The 24,108-nt window shown below is 33.2% G+C and overlaps 1 protein-coding gene across 1 annotated transcript; it reads right to left on the reverse strand.

Annotated features, from left to right (window-relative positions):
• Positions 1-1,784: 1,784 nt before the first annotated feature.
• Positions 1,785-9,926, reverse strand: LOC110642645 (protein STICHEL-like 3). Its single transcript, XM_021794754.2, has 6 exons — positions 6,734-9,926; positions 5,388-5,607; positions 4,459-5,022; positions 3,187-3,772; positions 2,809-2,872; positions 1,785-2,247 (listed from the first exon to the last, which is right to left on the reverse strand). Exons 1-6 carry the CDS (start codon positions 8,798-8,800, stop codon positions 2,155-2,157), a joined length of 3,594 nt encoding a protein of 1,197 aa, XP_021650446.2. The 5' UTR covers positions 8,801-9,926; the 3' UTR covers positions 1,785-2,154.
• Between the last annotated feature and the right edge of the window lie 14,182 nt (positions 9,927-24,108).

Consider the following 24,108-nt stretch of genomic DNA (forward strand, 5'->3'; position numbering starts at 1 on the left):
ATATAACCATGTAAAAGTAAAGAACAAATGTAATTCTCGCTTTTCTATTTGGCAGTTTCTCTAAATTTTAAATATGTTTTTCAATTTTTATGAGATAATGAAGAATAAGAGTAATTTTCTCTCTCCTATTTAGCAACTTTTAATTAAAAGAAATAAGTTATTTTTAATTAAAATTAATTTATTTATTACTTAACAACTCCTCAAATTACTCATCCATTTTCATTTTAACTTTTGATATCCCTCCATTGCAATCCCATAATTATAATTTAATGTTTGTAGCGTTTTTTTTTTTTCTCTTCTTCTTTTAAACTCCCAAAGTATTTAATTATTTTCATATAAGGGGCAATATAAAATGCTTATAATTAATGTTTGTAACTTTTTTTTTCACTTTAAATTTCCAAAGTATTTAATTATTTCCATTTTTTAAATTTTGGATTCACTTCATGATTTTTAATCTCAAAAATCAAGATCCTGTTTGAGTAATTCTCTCGTTGTCTCTCTTTTCCTTGATGCACAAGGGTTAGTATACTTTACACTGTACAGTTTAATACATATTCGTATTCATAATCCATTTTGCTTTATTTAGTTGCTAAGCACTAAAAATATATTTGAAATTGAAAATGGGATTGGTGCAAAAGAAGCTTGGATGCATCTCATAATCTTAGGAAAATAGAATTGGTTCATAGGGTCTCAAAATCTAGCTTGCTAACAAGGGATAGTTTACTAAAAGGTGAGATACTCTCCTCTGTTGTCCACAACCAATTTACTAAAAGGTAAGATACTCTCATCTGTTGTCCACGGCCATCTCTATCTTAGTTACCATAGTTGTTGATTTCTTCCTATAAAATTTAATATGAATAATGACTGTAATGCATTTTAGGTAAATTATCTTTATTTTAGTTATAAATTAATGTTTGTAATATTTTCTTCTTTCCCTTTTAAATTTTTAAAATATTTAATTATTTTCATATGAGATTAATCAAACTAATTTAATAAATTTAATACATTACTTTATCTTTTTTTTTTAGAAATAACAGAAAATTCTAAAAAAAATAAAGTGAATAACATAAGAGCCAAATGGTCATGTATATTTTCTTAATTTACGAACATTAATTATAAATATACTATTTTGTAAAAGCAAATAATACTTGCATATAAAATTTCACGACGCATTTATAATATGGATATATAAAATATTCAACATAAAAAAAATCATCTACACACAGACAATGCAATATAATTTAAAATTCAAGATAATAAAATCATTAATATTTAATCATAATTTGATTATTATGACTCATTTCACAATATCTTAATTTTTATGATCAAAATAATATCTAAAATATATAAAAATATCTTTACTAATATTATTATTTTCATATATAATAATAATAATTTATAATAAAAAATAATCATTTATTTTAACAATTCTAATCATAAAATGCGATAAATCTCAAATTTTGAATTTGAAAGTTCACAATTTAATGCACACTTTTAAAGAGCAAAGAAGTACTAATTAGACTATTCTCAAATTGGCTTAATTAATTTTTATTTTACCAAGAAATCACCTACTAATGAACATCCAATGTGTAAGATTCAACAGAGAGATGCAGCATGGAACTGAAGCGAATTGTGAATATTTGATTGCTGAAGAGGCACTAGATTCCAAGCGCAAATCATGCATCTCTTCTGTTGTGCATCCACCAAGGAAATGTCTTTAACTATCGAGAAGTTATTCAAGGTGTCCGTTGTATGTACAAACGGTCAATGATAGAATTCACATAGATTCACTATGATCAATGGATATAATAAAATTTTCGTATTTACAAACTTTTCCTATCTAACCAGTGCCTTTGACTAGTAATAAAGATGAGTATAAACGGGTGTAAAACTGGTCCTTCCCCATTTATCAGAACAACTGAGAACTGTCTAACAGGAATCAGGAAAAGAAGAAGAAGAGGACTAACAACATAAATGATTGCATAAACATATGAAATTTCAATTAAAAGAAGCTACACTATTTGATTCTTTCCTACATTCGCTTATTCGAAGCAAAAACCTATGAACGACCAACTCTCACCTAGTAAATGGCAATAAAATGTGTAATTAAAAGTAAGAAGGATTAAGTAAAGCCATTGAAAAATTTTTCTTCTTCTACCTAGGAGATTTTGAAGATAGGCATTTTCCACAAGAAACAAGCTTCAGCAATGAATGTGGTCTTCGCGTCCTCATTTTCAAACGAGAAAGCTGCACACATAGAAGGCACATAAGCAACTTCTTCGCATCAAGATAACTATAACAACAGTATTTCTTTCCCACTCAAAAAGTGTTTATCTTTCGAATTTCAGTGACTGATAGTGTTGTCAACTCATGCAACAAAATGTATACTATGGGATAATGCATATCCACTTTTGCAGGCTCCTTGCTTTTATTTTCTTAGGTTCATTTCTATGTGGCCCTAAAATGAACGAGAAGTTCGTACTGTTGCCAAGTATGAAAATCAATGATAAGCATGATAGCCAGTGAAGAGTTAACAGGTAATCCCAGAATTGAAAAGCAATAAATACTGTTGCTTTGTTTCTAAATAGATATAGGCATTTAAAATTTGCACAAGTGGTTACTCAGAATTTGATATTTTATGAAGACTAGAACCTGTTATTCTCAAGTTGTACTCATGGTTCTCAAAGAACATGGAAAACAATAATCAGTCTTCTTTTCACAAGCACAAAGGTGGATTTAGGGAAGTTTGTAGTTCACCGTTATATCATACACGATCTGTTATATCACACACAATCAATTGTTTATTACCTTTCGACGGGTCACTCTAGATGCTTTCCAGCACAGCAAGCTTCGTGATCTAGGTTCCAGTCTCCTGTAAAATTAGAGTACATAAGAGCTAATCAACGATTATAAAGATATTGAGGAGCACAAAATGTATATTACTAGAATATTCAAAAGGAGCTTTCCCACCAGCGTAACCTTTAACATATAATTTAATTACAGCAAACGAAAATTTTGTTAATTAAATATTATGGCCTTTTCTTGTGCAATATGATTTACTGAAAAAGCTCTAGTTGCCTTTGTTTAGCTTATCCAATTGATTGAACTCAAAAAAAAAAAAAAAAAAAAAAAAAAGATGACTTGAGAAACTGGAGCAAGAAAACCTATGACACTGCAAATACGTACAAATTTTCTTGTTCAAGCCTTTCAGCTATAGAAACCGCTTTACGTTTGGACCATCCAGACTGGTGTGTACATCCTTCTGCCTGCTGAATTACATGTGCAAGGGAAACCTTGCTTCTCACAAGGCTCTTACTCTGACTTTGCTTGCCAGGTCTCCTTCTTTCAGACTTAGGACTGATGCTAGATTTCTTAAGTGAAACTGCTGAATCTCCCTCTCTTGCACGCTGTAAACCTCTTTTACTAGATTCTGCATTGTTGTCAACATGTCCATTACCCTTGATTTCCCTGGGAGAAGCTGGTATTTCAACAATTTCACTCCGCCCTACATCAAGAGATTCTCCTGCCCTAGGCATTCTGCTTCCACCAGTAGTCTCTGGCTCTACAGCCATCTGAGATGAAGCCTTCCTAGGAGCTGGTAATATGAGAGGTGCATGGAACCCTTCACTTGTGTCTCTATTTGATTCACATCTGATTTCAATGGTAACTGGTGACCCAAGAACAGACTCAAATGCTTGTAAAATATGTGCCCTAAACTTCTCTGCCTTCAATTTGTTAAGATGTGAACTGAATATCAACTGCACAGTTGGAGCTGCAAAAAGGAACAATTAATTTAGAAGTCAATAAGATGCCATTATTTCTGTGACAGATAATGCAGATACCAATATTAGAAAACAATAATGGAAAAAAAAATTCAGTATTCCATCATGTATAAACACAGAAATGCGTCACCTTGAGACATCTGTAGATCAAATATCATGATGAAAAGTGGCCGAAAAGTTATCAGGGGGAGGTATGCATGAAAGAGCATAGAAACCAAACAAAATGTAAGAACACAAATATTTTGGCCATCAACAATTAAAGCTAACCTGATTTTTGGTAAAAAAAAATTGATAACATAATTTGGAGAATGAATGAGATTTTTTTTTCCCATTCTAATATTGATAGAGAATAAATTTATCATATGGGAAATGAGTCGGCACATTCTATGGTGAAATGTCAAGTTATTTCAATTGTTAGGTTCTTTTCCATTTCAATAAAAGGTCCAACTCAAAATCTTAAATTAGGTGAATAAAGATTGGATGAGAATATTGGAGAACTTCAAGCATCATTCCAATTCCACAAACCAGCTTGGTCACAAAATATTCAAGGTTCCATATTGAAAAAATTTTCACACATTCAATGAAATAATAACTTTGACAAATAATGACAATATCAAAATATGATTCTGTTGAATGAATCATGGCTCAATTAACTGCATAATATAAATTATAATACCTGCACCAAAACTGACAGATATGAGCTTTCCTTCTTGGTACAAGAACTCTTTTATACTGTTAAACTGAATCTTCCCAAGCACCTCCAACCAAATTTCCTCATATCCTTTTCGGCTTTTAGCTGACATCTGCCTGTCACTCACCCTAACTGTATCAGAAGATAGTGCAGATGTCCACTGAGGAACCATACGAGTCCCCCCATTTCTTTTCCTATCCGCATTAACACCATTTGACACACCATTGATTTGGAAATCACCAGAAGTTCTAGCAGGGAGATTTTCCAATCTAACATTTGTTGACAAGCTTCTCTCGTTATTGGGCATCTCAGCTTGTTCACCACCTTTCCTGGCTACATCCCTTCCATTTGCATTATTTAGGGTCATAGGGCTATGATTAAAACTAGTTTCTGGAGAAGAACTAGGCAGCATGTACTGCTGATCAGGAGCAAGTTGGAGCAATGCAGCTGTTAGCCACGTTAATTTGTCATTTGACATTCTAAGTTGTTTTTCAGCCTCTGACAAAGTTTTCAGGGCTTGACGCAGTTTTTCCATATCTTCTTTGGACACTGTCATCAACGAATTTGTTTTATCAGTTTCATAAAAAGGTGATAATCAAATGTACATATTAAGCTATTTTCCTATTTATTATTGGGTGGGGAGAGTAAGAGGATGTATTCACGAGGTAGATAATAAGCTACATAATTTCACAGGCCCAAATGTTGACCTTATCCTGATAAATCAATTATGGTAGATGAACCATATTTTCAGAGCAAATATGCATAAATTTCCAAAGGTGACAAGGAAAATGTAACTTTACATCAACTAGTACGCCCGTAGAAGAAAAGCAAACAAAAAGTGAATTAATTACACCACATCCTAACACTGCAGATGGATCAGTCAATTAATTGTAACTAATAATTTTTGAACTCACATGGTTGTCGTCGAAAAAACTTCCTTCTATGCCTTTCTTTTGTGAAGTCATAACAACCGGCTAATATATCAGTGATCACTGTAGCAAGCTGTGACATTAAAGCTAAAGGCTCCACACCAGTTTCCATTATCACTCTCAAATTCTTCACAGTGTTCACCGTGTCTGCAGATAATGCTAAATCTAAAAGATCCACCAATTTTTCATCAGAGATAAGCCCAACCTGTAAAAAGAACCAGCAAATCATATTCACCGGCTATGATACTTGGATTTTATATGGATATGTGTCCAGGAGTCAATACTTGCATATTGTCAAAAATTTTCACTTCCACTAATTTGAAGTGTTGAAGTTTCATATCAATGTCCAACTATCTGAAATGGATACTTGAGGCTAAAGTGAAGTTTCAATGTCACTATAGTAAATGATTTTCCAATGTCCAACTATCTGGACCAGGATCATCATTTTCCATTCATGTAGGAGAGGGCAATTATTGATCAGAGAACGGACATCAGGTGGACCCAGAGCGTTAAGCTCTATCAACTATAAAGTCCTTAAAGGCATTCAACAAAATATCATAATATGGAGCAACAAGATAGATGATTCTGAGAAGCTCGTAATCCTTCATGTGCAGAATTAAGACTTAAAAGGGACCAGCCAAATGGGCTTAAAAGCATCAAGAAGATATAACAATTATCATTGTTATTGCAGCAGTCACGAGAAGGTTAATGAACCAAAATAGAAACAAAATGGCTTCTTCAAACTTTAGCTCAGGTGGTAGAACATAAAATGGGGTTGGGATAGAGCTTATGGCCATGTATTAGTAAAAAAGTGAATAGATAAGGTTGACCTGGACTGTATTACCTAGTTTTTAACATGCTCTGGCAAGTAATAACCCTGGTTTCCAGAAACAAAATAACCAAATACATGCACCGGTATCTTTATCCAAAAAGTGAAATTCAATACGTCATCAAGAAAATTATAGAAGACAGGTCAAGAGAAACCTTTAAAATTTGAACTGCAGTAACTAATTTTCTAAAAAAAATGCTATGTTGCCATTACCTTGCAAGTCTGACAGGTAAATGTCATTTGCTTTAAGCATAATATTAAAATATGTAAAATAAGGAGAAATTGATAAAATAGCAATTCAAGGACTAAGAATAGAAGTTAGGAGCTACGTCAACATAAACACAAAGATCCTCCGCTCACACTCAATATTTGTAAAACCATGCATGCATAGCAGGAACTATTAGGCAGCATGTTAAAAATCCACCAAAATTATTAACCACAGCTGATGAAATTGAATCTTTTAACATTCTAAATATGATCATAGGAATGAGAAAAACCTTACCAGTTCTTGAACCAGAGGAACAGATATCTTCACACCTAGCAAACTCAGTTGTTCCAGAGTCATCTCAGCATCCCTCAAGGATCCATCTGATCTTGATGCAATAAGTTTAAGTGCATCCTTATCAATATCTATATCTTCTTTGGATGCAATCCACTGCAAAGTGTATATAATATCTGCATCTTTCAGCTTTGGGAAAAAAAATTTCTGGCACCTCGATATAATTGTATGAGGCAAAACATCAAGACTCGAGCTGACAAGAACTGAAACTACGCGTCTGGGAGCTCGATCAATGACCCTTGATATGGCACTCCAGCAATCAGGGGACAGAGTATCACAGTCATCAAAAATAAAAACTCTGAACTGCGATGGCAGATGAGAAATAATCATGTTGTCAAGCAGATCCATAATGCTCTCAAAATCAAAATTACTGACTGGGCCAACTTCCCTTATATTTCGACTCTTACCCATATCATGTGCTATGCAAGAATTGCAACAGCCACAAGGTTTGGGATGTTCCAGAGATTGACAATTCAAAGCCCTGGCAAATATCCTAGCACATGAGGTTTTCCCAGTACCATGAGGCCCATAAAACACATATAGCAACCCAATCTTCCTTCTCATGACTGCATTGGAAAGAGCTTGTGCTACCAGATTCTGTCCCACCAGATCTCTGAAAGTTCTTGGCATGTATTTTTGAGTCAAATTTTGATGCCTGCTATTGTGTTTCCGCCCAAGCTTGTGTTGACCACCAGATCTAGCTTCAGAAGCAAGGTCAGAATCAACATCATTCTTCAGCAAATGATCAGCATATATACCCAGCTCTCCAGAATAGTCATGCACCCAACCAGCATTATCAGTGCTTTCTAGGGATACGGAAGCCTCAACTAATAGAGGCAGAACCTCTGCATCAGATTTAGTAGATGAACTTGAATGATCAGATACCACAGGCATATTAGGAACATCTTTCTCATGGGAAGCCATGCCGCCTTTCCTTAACCTTGAGTCTGACAGACCACAAGAAAAACTTCTACCAGCCCTGTCAAGGAATGTTTTACCCCTATGATGAATCCTTGACCAATTCCAAGGAATCCCACATCCATTTCTAGGAACTCTTGTGATGTTTTGATCCCTATATTCTTCTTCTTCTTCTTCCTCCATGTGATACCTTGGTCTTGCTGAACCTTCAGCCAATGAATTAGAAGCAACAGACATTTCATTCTGACCCCCAACATCTCTAGAAGATGGAGTTGCCCTAGTTCTTCTGGTACCTCGGAACTTCCGCCTTTTAACCCTATTCAGGCCACTATACCCGCGAATGCTGGTCTCAGGCTCCTCACCAGTTTTCTCCTGTCGAGACCGTCTAAGATGGATGTTAGAAGAAGCTACATCAATATCCAGTGGAACCTTATTGAGCTGCTCAGAAAGTGTCTTAATATGAACATCTTGACTATGCCTTCCCTTTTGTTTACTCTTTCTAGACTTAGATTCTGAATTCCCTGAAATAGTATCCTTAACCAAACCATTAGCATATTGATCTCGTAAAGGGTATTCATCACCACCCAAAAGATCAACCCTATTGCTCTTCCGACTAGATTCTTCTCTCTTAACTCTCCTACCATCCCTAGCTCCACTCTTGCTACTGTAGTCACTAATAGCTGCTATCGCATCATTTCCCCCACTAAGCTCACCAGGAAAAACCTTTGATGGTGCTACACTTGCAAAGTGTGGCGAGCTACCTGACAACCTCCTACCTTCCCTTCGACGTTCAACACCAACTGACCTCCTACCGCCCATAATTGTGGCATCCTTGTCACCTTTATTCGGAAGCAAATCAACAATAGAAGGTGAGTGCCATGAAGGAGGACTGGCAGAAGGGTCCCTCAATGATCGGGACCTCTGAAGAACAATGAGGTCTCTCATTAGCGACCTATCAGCCAGTATGGGACTCTGCTTATGCATATGATTTTTCAGATGAATGCAATTGGTTAAATGGATATGGTTGAGAAGATGATCACCGATATGACCATTTGCATCCTTAAGAATCCTATTACGGACAGCCTTGGTCATGATCAGAAGGTAAATGCATATGATAGCAATACCTCTTGCAGAGTAACAAAATCAATCAAATTATATTGCATTTTCCTTCAATCTGCAACCGCTCCAAATCTTCAAAATTAGGCAACTAAACACTAAAAATGCCAAAATTCAAGCGATCAGAGATCCTCCACCGAATACAAAGAATTTATTTGCAAGGGTGAAAAACCTTTTTGCAATGATTACACCACAAATCCCCAAATTCCCCCAACTACAAACAACTCTTCACAATAATCATCATTTACTCTGAAGGGCAGAGACCCATCAGCACAAACACAGCACTACCCCAAACCCATGAAACTAAATTCAAAATCTCAAGCTTTTATCAAAGGCCGAAACTGCACTATCACTCCATATTAAGTCCTTATACTAAACCTCCAAGCTTCAGTGCACAAAGATTAAAAGCAGAAAACCCTTTACCTCAATATGCAAATAATGTAACATAGCAACTATAGCAGACCCAACAAGCAAAAGCTCAACCTTTTTATCTTAAAGAACAAAAGGGCGAAACTTTTTGACAAAATGGGCAGAGAATAAACATGGTTTAGAATAAAAGAGCGCGGTGCTACATCAGGAAAAGGAGGCCAAAAGGTCTAGAAGAAGAAGAAGAAGAAGAAACAGTGGTAGCAGCAGCAGCAAAAAGAAAGTAACAAGGAAACTCCGTATTCACCTGAAAATTCCCAAAAAGCAAAAACGACCCGTTGGATTATTAAGGCCACCAGATTAGATCTCCCTCCCTCTCCCTCTCCCTCTCGTCTCAGTCTCAGCCACCAACTTCACATGCACTTCACGAGAAAAGTTCCTTTTAGAAAACGATTGTCCAAGAACCCACTAAACAACAGAGTCAATTCTAGAGAGACAACAAGCTCTATAGAGAGAGAGACCACACAGAGCATCTGTGAAGAGTGCGCTTAGTGAAAGAGGTGAGATCCAGTAGAGAGAGAAAGCCTGTAAAAACAGGACACAGTCGCATAGGCAATAAAGCGGTGTGTCCATTTGTTTGAACATGCATATGCAACTTCTTTTAAAAACATATATTTATTTATATATTTAGAAATTTATCTAATATTTTTGCCACAGCACAGAAAAGGGCAAATTGAAAACTGAGATTTTGAAATGGGGACCATGGCAGAGAAGAGGAGGGGAGAGTCCGTTCCGTATTTGCACTATCCTCTGTTGAAATAGCCGTTTTTTTGGTACTCTTTTGGTTGGGTCTGCAGACTCTTGCACTCTTTTTGGCTCACTCCTGTATTATTAAACATTAAACAGCAAGTGGGGACCTCTCAGATTTGGATTTTATTTCTTTATTTCTTTTTTTTTTTTTTTTGGGTGAAAATCTTGACATCAATGTATTATTCATCTAACCTAAGCTGTATTTGAGAAGTTATTCAAAAGTAATTTCAAATTAGATGAAGAGATCATCAAAAACAATAGAAGGGAATATATATCAACTCAGCAGATATTTGGATGGGGATGTTTATGTGGGATCAACGTCACATTTGCACTACATTAGAGGATTTGCTGAAGTGTGTGCCATAATCTTTCATGCTTTGTTAAGCTAAAGAAAGAACCACAAGTACGCTAATAATTAAGTCTCTTGAATCTTTTGCCTCATTGAATTTGTAATAATAAAAGAACCTTTTTTCCTTGGTAAGCCTTATTGCCAGAGTACCTTTTAAAGTAATTAAAAGTCATCTACCTAAATTACCCTCTAATTAATATTCATCTTTCTTTTCATGTATGATGTATATCTTCTTATGCAAGTTCCTGTCGGCTAAGTTCTTTCTTTCCCTTTTTTCACCAGTAAGGCAACAGACTATAAAATTAATGCATCAGAACCGACTACCTAATTTTCTTTAGAGAGACTAAGGTGATTTAGGGTTGAGTATTCAATTTAAATCAAATTGAATCAAATCGTTAAAATTGAATTAATTCAATTATAATATTTTAAAAATCAAATCGAACTAAAATATATGAAAAATTGAATTGAATTGAACCATTCTAATTTAATTTGATTTCATTTGAACTGATCAGTTTTTGGCCTTTGATGGATTTTTTATTTAGACTTTATTTTTAAGTTATTTGTTTTGATTTTGAGTTTGATTTGAACCTAATAACCATTAATCAATATAAAAAAATATACTACATAAATTCAATATAAAAATAAAAAGCAATTTAAAAATCAATGAACCAATTCGGTTCGGTTGGATTTGGTTCAATCGAATTTTTTTCTCTAAAGTCAAATTGAATCAAAATAATCGAAATTCTTAAATTTTTAAAATCAAATCAGATTAAATTATCTTAAAAACAGAACTGAATTACTGAATTAAGGCGATTCAATTTAATTTATTTGGTTTCAACTAAATAATACTCACCCCTAAGGTGATCAGATGAGGTGGATTGGAGATGAAAAGGAAATGAGTAGGGGTATTTTAGGGAAAAAATAAATAAACGTGCAAGTATGGTGAAGCTGTGGCTGTAGCAATTTAAGCAATGCAATAAACACACCTCTTTTTTTCATTTAGAAGGTTGAAATCCTTGAGGACTTTCATGTGCGGATGTTGCAATTGCACATGAAATGAAGCTGAAGCAGATTCAAGGGATTGCATTCCAAATCAAGTTAGCTCTAAAAAGAGAAAATAAATGAAGTAAAGATATAATGATAATCACACTATTAAATAATGGTGTAATTGCACACCTAATTACAGCAGCGCTTAAAAAAAAAAAGAAAATATTTTTTCAATACAGTAAAGTTTAGGAATTGCCTGTGGGTTGAATGACCCTGGTGGTGGCTGGTAGGGTCTGTGCTGTATGAGTGAGTGAGTGAAAGAGAGAGGGGTGAGGGGTGATTATATCAGTGACCCATGTTTGAGAAAGGAAAGGTATAAATATTAGGAGAGTGTCACAGTCACGTGCGCCCATTCAATTGATGATGACTCATTTTCAATGATGTTTCTGATTTTGATGATGCTACCGATTCCATTTTCTATGTTAATGGGTATTATTGGCCTTTTGTCCTCCTCCATTGATACACCACCAACAGTACACTACACAGCTCTGACTCTGAGATCACTTGTGTACAGTTCTCCACCCTATCACTGAGAGAGCTGGGAGTTCCTCGAGTTTCTTAGGATTTTTTTGCCCCCCATATTCATGAGAAGACCTATTAAATCTTGATTATGGGTTTTTTTTTTCCCAATTTTATTGGATTCGGATATAGTATTTTTAAGAAATTAGAGAGTATAGTATTTCGCTGTTCGATTTCTTGCACTAAGATAATAACTAAATATTGTCTCTACTTAAAAGTATAATGAAATGTGATAGTAGGTTATTTAATAGGTCGTCTCATTAGGTATCATCTCGGATTCAATGGTAAATCTTTTTTATAGAGTTGGGTTAAATCAAGAACGTCAACTAATAATCTTGGGCGTCGTGTCTATAATCGTCATATCCGAAAAGCTCTAATATATTTTTTTGACAAAAAAAAGGAGGTGGCGTGTGATGAAGACATGTTATCTTGTTTTTCTTAATTTAGATTTATCATCTCAGTCAAAATTATTATATTAGATATGATGTTTAAATATAAATTATTCTCTAACTTGAGATTAAGAATTGATAATCAATGTGATTTTATTAAATGGAATTTGTATATTTTAATAATGTTTAATCATTGATTAATCCGATTATGTGATTTAATTGAGAATGACAATATTTAATTATGGATTCCAAATTAAATGGGATAGTAATTGTATTTGGAAGGAAGTAAAGTAAAGTTATAATTTTTTTTAATTTTTATTATTTAGGAAGAATATTTTAAAGTTTAAGAAAAATTTTCTTAATTGTCAATTTGATATGTTAAAATGAAAGTCTTTTAGATTTTTAAAACTTTTAAAATCTTACTTCAAAAAATCACAATATAAATTTAAGTTTCTTAAATTTTAAAAATGCTTCTAATCTACCTATATAAACATAAAATTGGTCTCTAAAACAAATTCACCAAGAGATGAGAAGTGACAAGTGCCACCCCAATAAAATTTTTTCATTTATTATTATAATTATTATTATTATTATTATTATTATTATTATTATTATTATTATTATTATCATTATTTAATATATGACATTTTAGTTTCATACTTAAGGTTTTTGTTATTTTTATTATTATTATTATTATTATTAATTAATTAATATTTATATGTTAAATAAAATTTAAACAGTATATATATACGAATTATAATTGAAAAGAAAATTTTATCATGTAATAATAATAATAATTTTATATTAATTATAATTAATATATATACTCAACTCAACTAAGTTTTTATCCCAAAAATTTGGGATCGGCTATATGGATTCTCTTTCTCCATTCTAAATGATTTTGGGTTAAATCCTCGAAAATGTATAATACTTCTAGGTCATGTTGTACTACTCTCCTCCAAGTCAGTTTAGATCTACCCCTTCTTTTCTTTCTATCCTCTAACCTAATGTGCTCTATTTGTCTAACTAGAGCCTCCGTATATCTACGTTTCACATGACCAAACCACCTCAATCTCCCTTCTCTCAACTTATCCTCAATTGGCACCACTCCTACATTTTCTCTAATACTCTCATTGCGGACTTTATCTAGTCTAGTATGGCCACTCATCCACCTTAACATTCTCATCTCCGCAACTCTTATCTTAGACACATATGACTCCTTCAATGTCTAACACTCACTGCCATATAACATGGCCGGTCGTATGGCTATACGGTAAAATTTTTCTTTCAACTTATTAGGAATCTTGCGGTCACATAAAACTCCCGTGGCATATCTCCACTTCAACCATCCAGCTTTAATCCTATGACTAACATTGTCACACCTTACCCCTCTGTAAGGCATAACATGATCCCGTAGAATACTTAATGAACTACCGAACTTCACCTACCGATAACTCATTAAGTATCCTACAAGGGATTTTAAAACAATTTTCTTACATTTTGGAAGTGGTGAGCATTTTGATAAGAATTTAAAATCATTTATTCAAGTTTAAATACTAATAAAAATTTTTGTCCATTTTAATTTTGCCGCAAATTTTATAAAAATTTTGACAGAGTTCCCTCTGTATTTTGAGAAACCAGTTCTTCAAAGACCTGTAAAAAAAGCACTTCCAAAAATATTTCACAACTCCCAACCTTCAATAATTCACAATTCAACTCAAATCAATTCATTCCAAAACAGTTCCACAATCCAAATCAAATTTGTCAACTCAGAATATTTAATAATTCCATTCACAAAACATAAAGCAGGAAATTCATATGTACAAATATTAGATTTATAGAAGAAAATCAAAGAAAAATATTATTACAATTTATTTACAACTGCTCGACTTTATATTGATACATACAACATTTCCATATTTACATCAATATTTATCTACAATGGCATAAAATAATACCCGTACAAAATATCAATGTAATCCTCGATTTAATCGCAGCTCACTATGCTGCTTTTTCCTTGCTCTTATCTGCGACAGCAAAATAAGCCATCGCTGAGTATAAAAATACTCAGTGGTGCACAATAAAAATTTAAAATGCCATAAATAAATCATTCATTGCCAAACACAATTCAAATGTTTCTCAATCACATTTCAATAATGATCAAAGTTCATAATAACACCATTTTGTCAAATAATCTATTAAACACAGTTTAGTCAAACAATTTCATAAACACAGTGTTGCCAAAGTCATACACAACTTAAGTCATGACACAAAATTTCCGATCAATGCCGTGTTGTACACCACGACAAAGCAATCTCAACCCCATTAATCGAAACCAATGAGGGAGGTGGCTAGCTAGCTAATGAGTACTCATCCGATCTACAACCTCAACTGGCAAGCCAGAGAGGAAGGAAAATAAATGATCTTAACCCCATAAATGGAGGAGGAAATGTGATACTATCATGCTAAGTGTGAATCCAAATCAATTTAAAACAATTATTTTCAACAATTTATGAGAGATCCCAAACAATTTTCAAAGTCATTTTTGTAGTCACAAAGTGGCAACACAATTCATAAATAACACAGCGACTTCATAAAGTATAGCAATTTAAATTTCAATTGGAAAACAATTACATAAATTTATTGTGCACAAACCTGACTGGAGTCGCCTCTAGGCCTTGACTCAGTCTCTCCGAGCTTCCAAGTCTTTTTCAGCTGAAACACACAATTTCATAGTGTTTCAGTACCATCTTAACATAAGTTCAAAAATAAATTTAACTTCACTTTAACTAGCTCTATTGCGTTAAATTCGACGTTCTCAAAGTTTTTGTGTTTCGGGTTACTATTCACTACACTATTCAAGTCAAATTGTTGACTTTTTAAGGATTAATAGGTATGGGAACTCCAACTTCACCCACATACCACATTTTGGTCACCAAACTTGTTGGTTTTGGTCATTTTTTCAAAGCGTAGGTCATTTTGGCAAAATTGCCAATTTTCAGTTTTGGTGCTCCGAAGTTGCACTGTTCCATTGGTCGATCTACTGTTGGAATTTGACAAAACTTCCTTCATAGAAAATGTTCCTTATTGTCTTAAATGTATTCTCATTTTTGGATCACCTCAATCGGAGTTTGTAGCTCAAGTTATGGCCAAAATAAGTTTACTGTTCACGTACACTGTTCATACTGGTATCTTGGATTCTGGCAGATTTTGATCCAACTTTGGTCAGTAATTTGATCAAGTTAAGTTCATAATTTGGTCTAACTTCTTCATATGAAATGTTCTACTATGTCTTAGGTTTCCATCGGTTCAAGAATCGCCTAAATCCCAGTTTCCTAGAGAGAGTTATAGCCATCCAAACATTACTGCTCAAATGAAAATCTGCAGAGTTGCAGGTTTGATAACTTAACTTTACTCAATAATTTGATTGGGTTAATGGCATAATTTGTTTAGATCTATATCTCCTCTAACCCCTGGCCAAATTTCAGGTCAATTTGACCTGTCTAACTCGAGTTATGACCAAATGAACAGTTACTATTCATTTGGTCAGTTTATCTTGATGTGACTGCTCTCATTTCACTTTGGTCAATTGTTTCACCCAGTTTTGGTCAGTTTTTGGGCATGGTTCCTTAATGAAAATTGTGCTCTTTTATGTCTATTTTCATCCCCAATTTGTGGCATATCAATTGGACTTGTAAAATTTGAGTTTTGGTCCTTCAAAGTGAGTTTGGTCATCTTTGCCAGTGAGATGACCATTGGACCTACGAATTTGGTTTTTATTCCAACAATTCCCACACAACTTATTTGGTCATAATTGACCATTATTTCATTTCACAATAGGTCAAACATGCCATTTATGCATTTCTCCAAATTTTGGTTCATAAACCCTAGCCTCCAAACCTTAATTCACTTAAATTGTGCAATTAACTAAATTCAAAACTTTAAACTATAATCAATCAACTAATTAAGACTTTTAAACTCATTCTATCTCATTTAATTCATGCAATTCATACTCCCTTCAACTAGGTCAAAATTTCAGTTTAGTCCTTCTCCCATGTTTGTTTCATTTCAAGTTTATTTACAAGCTTTTGATGCCACATTAACACTAATTAAACAAAAAAAAATTGAAGTTTATAGTACTATACCTTGAGCAGAATTTTCTTCCTCCTTTTCTTCAAATTTTTCTTCTTTCTTTTCCTTGAATCTTCTTTCTTAGTTGCCCAAACAAGGTCTAGTTATGGTAGGACAATTTTGTATGGTTGGATTTTAGTTTTTCAAGCTCAAAAATGAGCTTTCATGGTGGTTTTGTGAGGGAGAGAAGAGAGTGACGTTTTTGAGAAGATGAAGATGACTTTTTGTTGTTAATTTTTTTCTTTTCTTAATTTATTTTAGTTGATGGAAGACCACAAAATCCCATTTAATAAATAACTTAATTAATTTCTTATTGACATCATTCATGATGTCATCACCTTTGACTTTTCTATCTTCTTCTTCTTTTTTTTTCTATTAGTTCTTTAATTTAATTCTCGATTCCAAAATTTTCTTTTCTCCGATTTTATTTGACAGTTAGGTCAGGAGTCAGCTCTCGGGGTCAATTGACCAAATTGCCCATCACTGGTTCATCCCGGTTTGCAAATAATTCCATATTTCTTCCGGCTCCCTGACCTAATTATTTGATTGGCTTAACAGTTCTTTTTCGTGATTTTCTCTTTTCCACTGTGTTCATAAGGGTCCTAAGGACTGCAGTGTCACTTTTTACGGTTCGAAATTTGAGTTTAAAATGACTTGCTGATGCGTTCAGGAGGTCACTCATCATTTGTGACTCTCGGCTCGTTTAACCTCTTATGTTCTATTTTTCTTATTTATAGTTAACTAATTAAACATTACTAATTATTTGTGTTTATGGCTTTTCAAGTTGTCTTAAGTGTGGCCCTAATCCCATTAATTGTCCGGACCGACACCGGTCACCGGAACAGTGAAATATACCAGGCTATACCAATAGGAGTGTTACAAACATCCTCTTCACATCCTCTATATACTTGAATGACGGAGCTGAGATATTTAAAGTGATTACTTTGAGACAGTACCACTCCATCTAAACTAACTCCTTCCCTATCACCAGTTCGGCCTTCACTGAACTTGCAATATATGTATTCTGTCTTTGTTCTACTTAACTTAAAGCCCTTTGACTCTAGAGTACTTTTCCAAAGCTCTAACTTTCTATTGACTCCTTCTTGCGTCTCATCTATCAGAACTATATCATCCGCAAACATCATGCACTAAGAGATACTCTCTTGTATATGTTTCGTCAATTCATCTAAAACTAATATAAAAATGTAAGGGCTTACAGCTGAACTTTCGTGTAATCCAACTGAGATAGGAAAATCTCTTGTGTCCCCTCCCACTGTGCACACAATAGTAGTTGCTCCTTCATACATATCTTTCAATACTTGTATGTACCTAATAGATACCCTCTTTTATTCTAACACTCTCCATAAGACATCTCTTGTAACACTATCATAATCCTTTTTCAAATCGATAAAAACTATATGTAGATCTTTTTTCACATCTCTATATTTTTCTATCAAGCTTACAATGAGAAAGATCGCTTCTATAGTTGAACGAGCGGGCATGAAGCCAAATTGATTGGGAGAGATAAAAGTATCATGACATAGTCAATATTCCACAACTCTCTCCCATAACTTCATAGTATGGCTTATGAGTTTAATTTTCTTATAGTTTGAGCAACTCTGTATGTCTCCCTTATTTTTAAAAATAGGTACTAAAATACTCCTCCTTCATTTATCAGGCATTTTCTTTGAGTTTAGAATCTTATTAAATAATTTAATTAACTATGCCACTCCCATATCTCCCAAATACTTTCACACTTCAATTGGTATTCCATCGGGTCCACAGGCTTTACCCTCTTTCATTCTCTTAAATGCTTCCTTTACTTCTAAAGATCTAATCCTTCTAGTATAATTCATATTCTTTTTTATTACTCTGTAGTCTATATTCATGCTATTACTATTTTGACTATTATTAAAGAGATCATCAAAATAATTTCGCTATCTTTCGTTAATATCCTTATCTTTCACCAATACTTTTCCTTCTTTATCCTTAATGCACCTAACTTGATTGAGATCTTGATATTTATTTTCTCTCCTCCTTGTTTGTAACGGTCAGGCTCCAACCACTAGAGGAATTATCCGCTTTGGCCATAAGCCTCACAGTTTTGTCCCATAGGTAGAATGGAGAATTTCCCAGAAGTCACCCATCCTAGTATTTCTCTCCCATAAGGCCCTAAGGCAGTGCCCCAGTGATTTTGTTGGACATCGGAATGAGAGTGGAAAGTAATGATATATAAAATGGGGAAACTAATCACTAGAGGCACCTTTTGGTGGAATGCCTTAGAGAATTGGAAGAACTCCAGGGTTAAGCGTGCTCGCTTAAGAGAAATCCTAGGATAGGCGACCTCCTGGGAAGTTCTCCATTCCACCTATGGGACAAAACTGTGAGGCTGATGGCCAAAGCGGACAATTCCTCTGGTGGTTGGAGCCTGACCGTTACATTTGATACCACTTAATGTAATAACCCTTATCCATCTACAGTGTAGCCGAACAAGAAATGCTACATTCTGTATCGAAGCACCTTATCATATCTGCTTTAATTCATTATAAATTTGAATTCCAATTATATTTCAAAAATTAAAATTTACAATCGGAGAAACTAACAGAGTTTCTCCTATTTTATATATTGGTCTCAAAGTCGAAAGCTCCCTTAGTATGGTGCGACAAGTGAGGACACTTGTGGCGAAAAGCTAGTGGGCCACAAGGCCCTAATGCAGTGCCCCAGTGATTTCGTTGGACGCGGCGAAAAGCTCCCTGAAAGATGGGAAACACATCCCACATTGGAATGGGAGTGGAAAGTAACGATATATAAAATGGGAGAACTAATCACTAGAGGTGCCTTTTGGTGGAATGGCCTGGAGAGTTGGAAAAACTCTAGGGTTAAGCGTGCTCACTTGAGAGAAATCCTAGGATGGGTGACCTCCTGGGAAGTTCTCCATTCTACCTATGGGACAAAACCGTGAGGCTGATGGCCAAAGCAGACAATTCCTCTAGCGGTTGGAGCCTGACCGTTACAATTGCTACCAAGTCCTTAAGCTTTGATACCACCACAAGGCCCTAAGGCAGTGCCCTAGTGATTCCATTGGATGCGGCGAAAAGCTCCCTAAAAGATGGAAAACACGTCCCACATCGGAATGGGAGTGGAAAGTAATGATATATAAAATGGGGGAACTAATCACTAGAGGCGCCTTTTGGTGGAATGGCCTGGAGAGTTGAAAGAACTCTAGGGTTAAGCATACTCGCTTGAGAGAAATCCTAGGATGGGTAATCTCCTAGGAAGTTCTCCATTCCACCTATGGGACAAAACCATGAGGCTGATAGCTAAAGCAAACAATTCTTCTAGTGGTTGGAGCCTGACCTTTACATTCTTAATCTATAAATATCTTTTTCCCCTTCTTTAGTTTCAAGTTTCTCATATAACTTTTCAGAGGCCTGCGGTCTTGCTTGACTAACTGTCTTTTTTGCCTCTTTCTTTGCTATCTTGTACTGTTCATATGCCTTATTGTTATCACACTTAGGTAATTTCTTATACCATTCCTTCTTTTTCTTCGCTGCCTTTTATACTTCCTCATTCCACTATCATCTTTCTTTTGAGGGTAGTCCATATCATCTATACTCTCCAAGTACTTTTCTAGCTACTTCTCTAATCTTTGATGCCATCTATATCCACATACCATTGGCCTCCATATCCAGCTTCCTTGCTTTGGACTCGAGAAGCTCATTTTTTAACTTTATTTGCTTTACTCCTTTGAACTCCCACCACTCTCATTTTTTAACTTTATTTGCTTTACTCCTTTGAACTCCCACCACTTTGTTTAAGCTACACTATTTCTTCTAACCTTACTTGAATTGTTCCTAAACTTGACATTCAAGACCACTTACCAATGTTGACTTGTTAAAGCCTCTCCCGGAATGACCCTGCAATCCTTGCATAGAGATCTATTTGTCTTCCTGGTTAAGAGGAAATCAATTTGGCTTCTATGTTGCCCACTTTTGAAAGTCACTAAATGTGACTCTCTTTTTATAAAGTAGGTATTTTCTAGTATTAGGTCATATGCCATAGCAAAATCTAAAATGCTTTTTCTCTCCTCATTTTGGCTGCCAAAACCAAAACCTCCATGAACATTCTCATAACCTTGCCTATCACTTCCTACATGTCCATTCAAATCCCCACCGATGAAAACATTATCTTCATTCATTATGTTTTGCATTAGATCATCCATATCTTCCCAAAACCTTTGTTTACTTTCATATGAATACTCTACACCCTTGCATATTTCTCACTACACCTGGGCTCTGATGTAGCACGTCGTAGGTAGAGGACGCCCTAACGTTTATGTCATTTGAATCCATATCATAGGGTGTGACAAAATTTTTATGCTGGTTGTCACTTACCGCAACCCTCCTCCTTTATCCGGGCTTGGGACTGGCTAAGCGCAAACTACTTAGGCGGAGTTATAATTAATATGTATATATTAAAAAATGTATTAAATTTATTATTGCTACTAATTAATATGTGACTTGTTATTTTTTTAATGCTTAACATTAAAATTCAAATTAATTTTCATCACTAACTCGTGTGTGCGTGTATTCTATTTTTGACAAAAAAATAAAATTTAAATGAAATTAATATATAGGTATCTTTATAAATTATAATTGTAAAAAGATGTACATTTTTATAATTAATAATAATTAATTTATAATATGTATATATTAAATTAAACTCTACTTAAGTAGTTTGTCCTTAGCCGGTCTCAAGCCCGAATAAAGGAGAAGAGTTATAGTAAGTGACAATCAGTGTAAAAATTTCGTCAAACCTCATGATATGGATTCTTACGATTTTCACATTTTCGAGAATTTAATCCAAAATCATTTAGAGTGGAGGAAGAGAATCCATATAGCCAACCCCAATAAATTTTTGGGATAAACGCTTAGTTGAGTTGAGTTGAGTATGTATATATTAAATTAAACAAAATTTATTAATAATAATTAATATTTATATAATAAATAAATAAAATATTTAAATTTTCATTATTAATAATAATTTAATATGAACATATTAAATAAAATTTATTAATTTTATTATTACTACTAATTAATAAAATTTATCATTAATAATAATTAAAATTTATATATTAAACAAAATTTGTTAGTTTTATTATTATCACTATTTGATACGACTTTTAATTTTCTAGTACTTAATATAAAAATTTAAATAAAATTAATATATCAATATTTAATTTTAATGCATATTATTTCTATATGTTTTAGTTATATTTATCATTAATTATTAATAACTATTATGTATATATTAAAAAAATATTGATCTCTCTAAATTTATGATCGTAATATTATCACTAATCACTTATTAATGTGACTTTTTAATTTCCTCATAATTCTTAACATAACATCTATAATAAGGTTGCAACATAAAATTAGGTTATGAAAGAAAGGTAAATAAGCTAATGACAAGTAAAATGAAAGGTAATTAATGAACATAACAATGACATATAAGAAAGGCAATAATCACAAGTATATATATTCATGAATAAATATCACGTAAAATTACTATTGAAAATATAATTCTATTGAATTTTAATAAAAAAATGTTAATATAAATTTAAAATCATTATAAATATCTATAATTAGATCTTAAAATTTATATTAAAAAAAGTATATGGATATGGTAGATAAGAGTTCTTATAAATATTTATAAGGTATGTTGTTATAATTTATTAATTTTTATATTTTTAATATTTTTTAAATTTAAATATTATATTTTTTATTACTTATTTTATTAATAATTTTAAAAAATAAAATATATTTACGCAACTTGCAGGTAAGTGTGTAGTTACTTTAAATATTTAGCTCTGCATGCATTTATCTCAAGTCATATCTCATCTATTAGAATTCAAGGCAATATGTAAACTCTACTGCGAATCATAGTGATCCGTAAGCTTTCCCTATTCTTAAAATGAAGTACCCCTTCTACCCATAAACTCTTTTCTTTCTGTGTGTGTGTATATATATACAATTGGTGTCCCAACCGGCCCCTACTCCAACTCTCAATATGCGGGAAAGCCAGAAAGGAGGCGGAAGGGATGACTCTGGCCTGTGGGCTCTCATGGTCACTGAAAAAGTAAGATTTAACCAATGATTTTGCATTAAATATGTTTTGAGTGTCCAAGTCTGAGAAGCTGTCCAAATTTTTAGGAGCGTCCAAATGTTCTATTCGGTTCTGAATTGATAAAATCAAAAATTAAAAATTAAAAATTTTAAAAATTAAATTAAATTGATTATTAAGAGAAAATTAAATTAAATCAAATCGATAAATATCAGTTTGGTTCGATTTTAAATCGATCAAACTGAATTTTGTAAAATTTCATATTTTCAACATTAAATCTCAATAACAAAAACATAAAAAAAAAACTTAGAAATCAAAACTAAAAAATCTTAGGGTTTCCTTGATAGATAGATATATATATTAGTAATTTTAGTTTGGTTTAATTTTTTTTTTATTTTTTAGGAAAATAACTGAACCAAATCGATTAACTGAAATTATCAAAATTTATAAATCAAACTGAACCGATTGAATTTTAAAATCGAATCGATTGAATTGAATTGACTCGATTCGGTTCGATTTTTCTGTTTAAACCGAAATTTGCTCTCCCCTACAAATGCTCATTGAGTTGGACTAAGCTATAATCCCAGAGAGTAATGCAAATCTTGTTCTTAAAAACTGTCAATTCATATTCATTAATCTGTTTTCTCAAACCTATATGCAAAGGGGAGTGTCACCAAAATCTTGTAAATAAGTCTGTTAGGTTATGAACAAAATATTATATAATGAGATCAAGAGAAAACATCCAATCTTGGTGTCTGCCTTATCAACTATTTGTGGGACACAACAGGCAAAATGGCATCCATACACAACATGTCATTCCAATTCCTACTACCAACCCAGAAAAATTTAGCCCCCAAGAGGGTCCCCCATTTGGTGCTTGTACATTCGGAGGTGTAAAAATTATGACCGTAGTTTTGCCACTGATATTGAGAATATGGGTTGTATCCATCTGTCTTCTATAACAATTGAGAATGCAAATCAGTTTGAGCCTTGTTTGAAAAACTTGCATTGTCCTAATAAATGTGGAAAATTTAATTTCAATGATTTTTGGTGAACAACTATATATCTTATCAACCTATCTATTATTATTATTATTATTATTATTATTTTATGTGGTTTAAATTTTAGATATATTTTCATAAATTTGAATTGTGAAATGATCTGAAAGTTTTGCATTAGTGATGGGATTCGAGCTCGAATAGAAATATTTTTTTTTTACCCTGTTTGATTTATAAGATATTTTAAAAATACTAAAATTAGAATTTAAGAGTTTAGAGTGATTTTATCTTGCTCATAGAGATTTTTTTTTCTCTTATTCTTGTATGTGAATGTAAAACTTATTATCGAATTACGTAAATAATATATTTTTTTTAAAAAATGTAATTCTGTAATTATGTATGTATTTTATATTTACACATCTATCATAATACTACCATTAAATATTTAAATTTAAATTTATCAAATGAGTAATATGCTTCCTACTTTTCAATCTTCGTCACCTTTCTTAATTTGAAATTTGTATAATTATATGATTAATGAGTTTGGCCGCC

Source organism: Hevea brasiliensis, chromosome 11, assembly GCF_030052815.1.
Source record: "Hevea brasiliensis isolate MT/VB/25A 57/8 chromosome 11, ASM3005281v1, whole genome shotgun sequence".
NCBI lineage: Eukaryota > Viridiplantae > Streptophyta > Magnoliopsida > Malpighiales > Euphorbiaceae > Hevea > Hevea brasiliensis.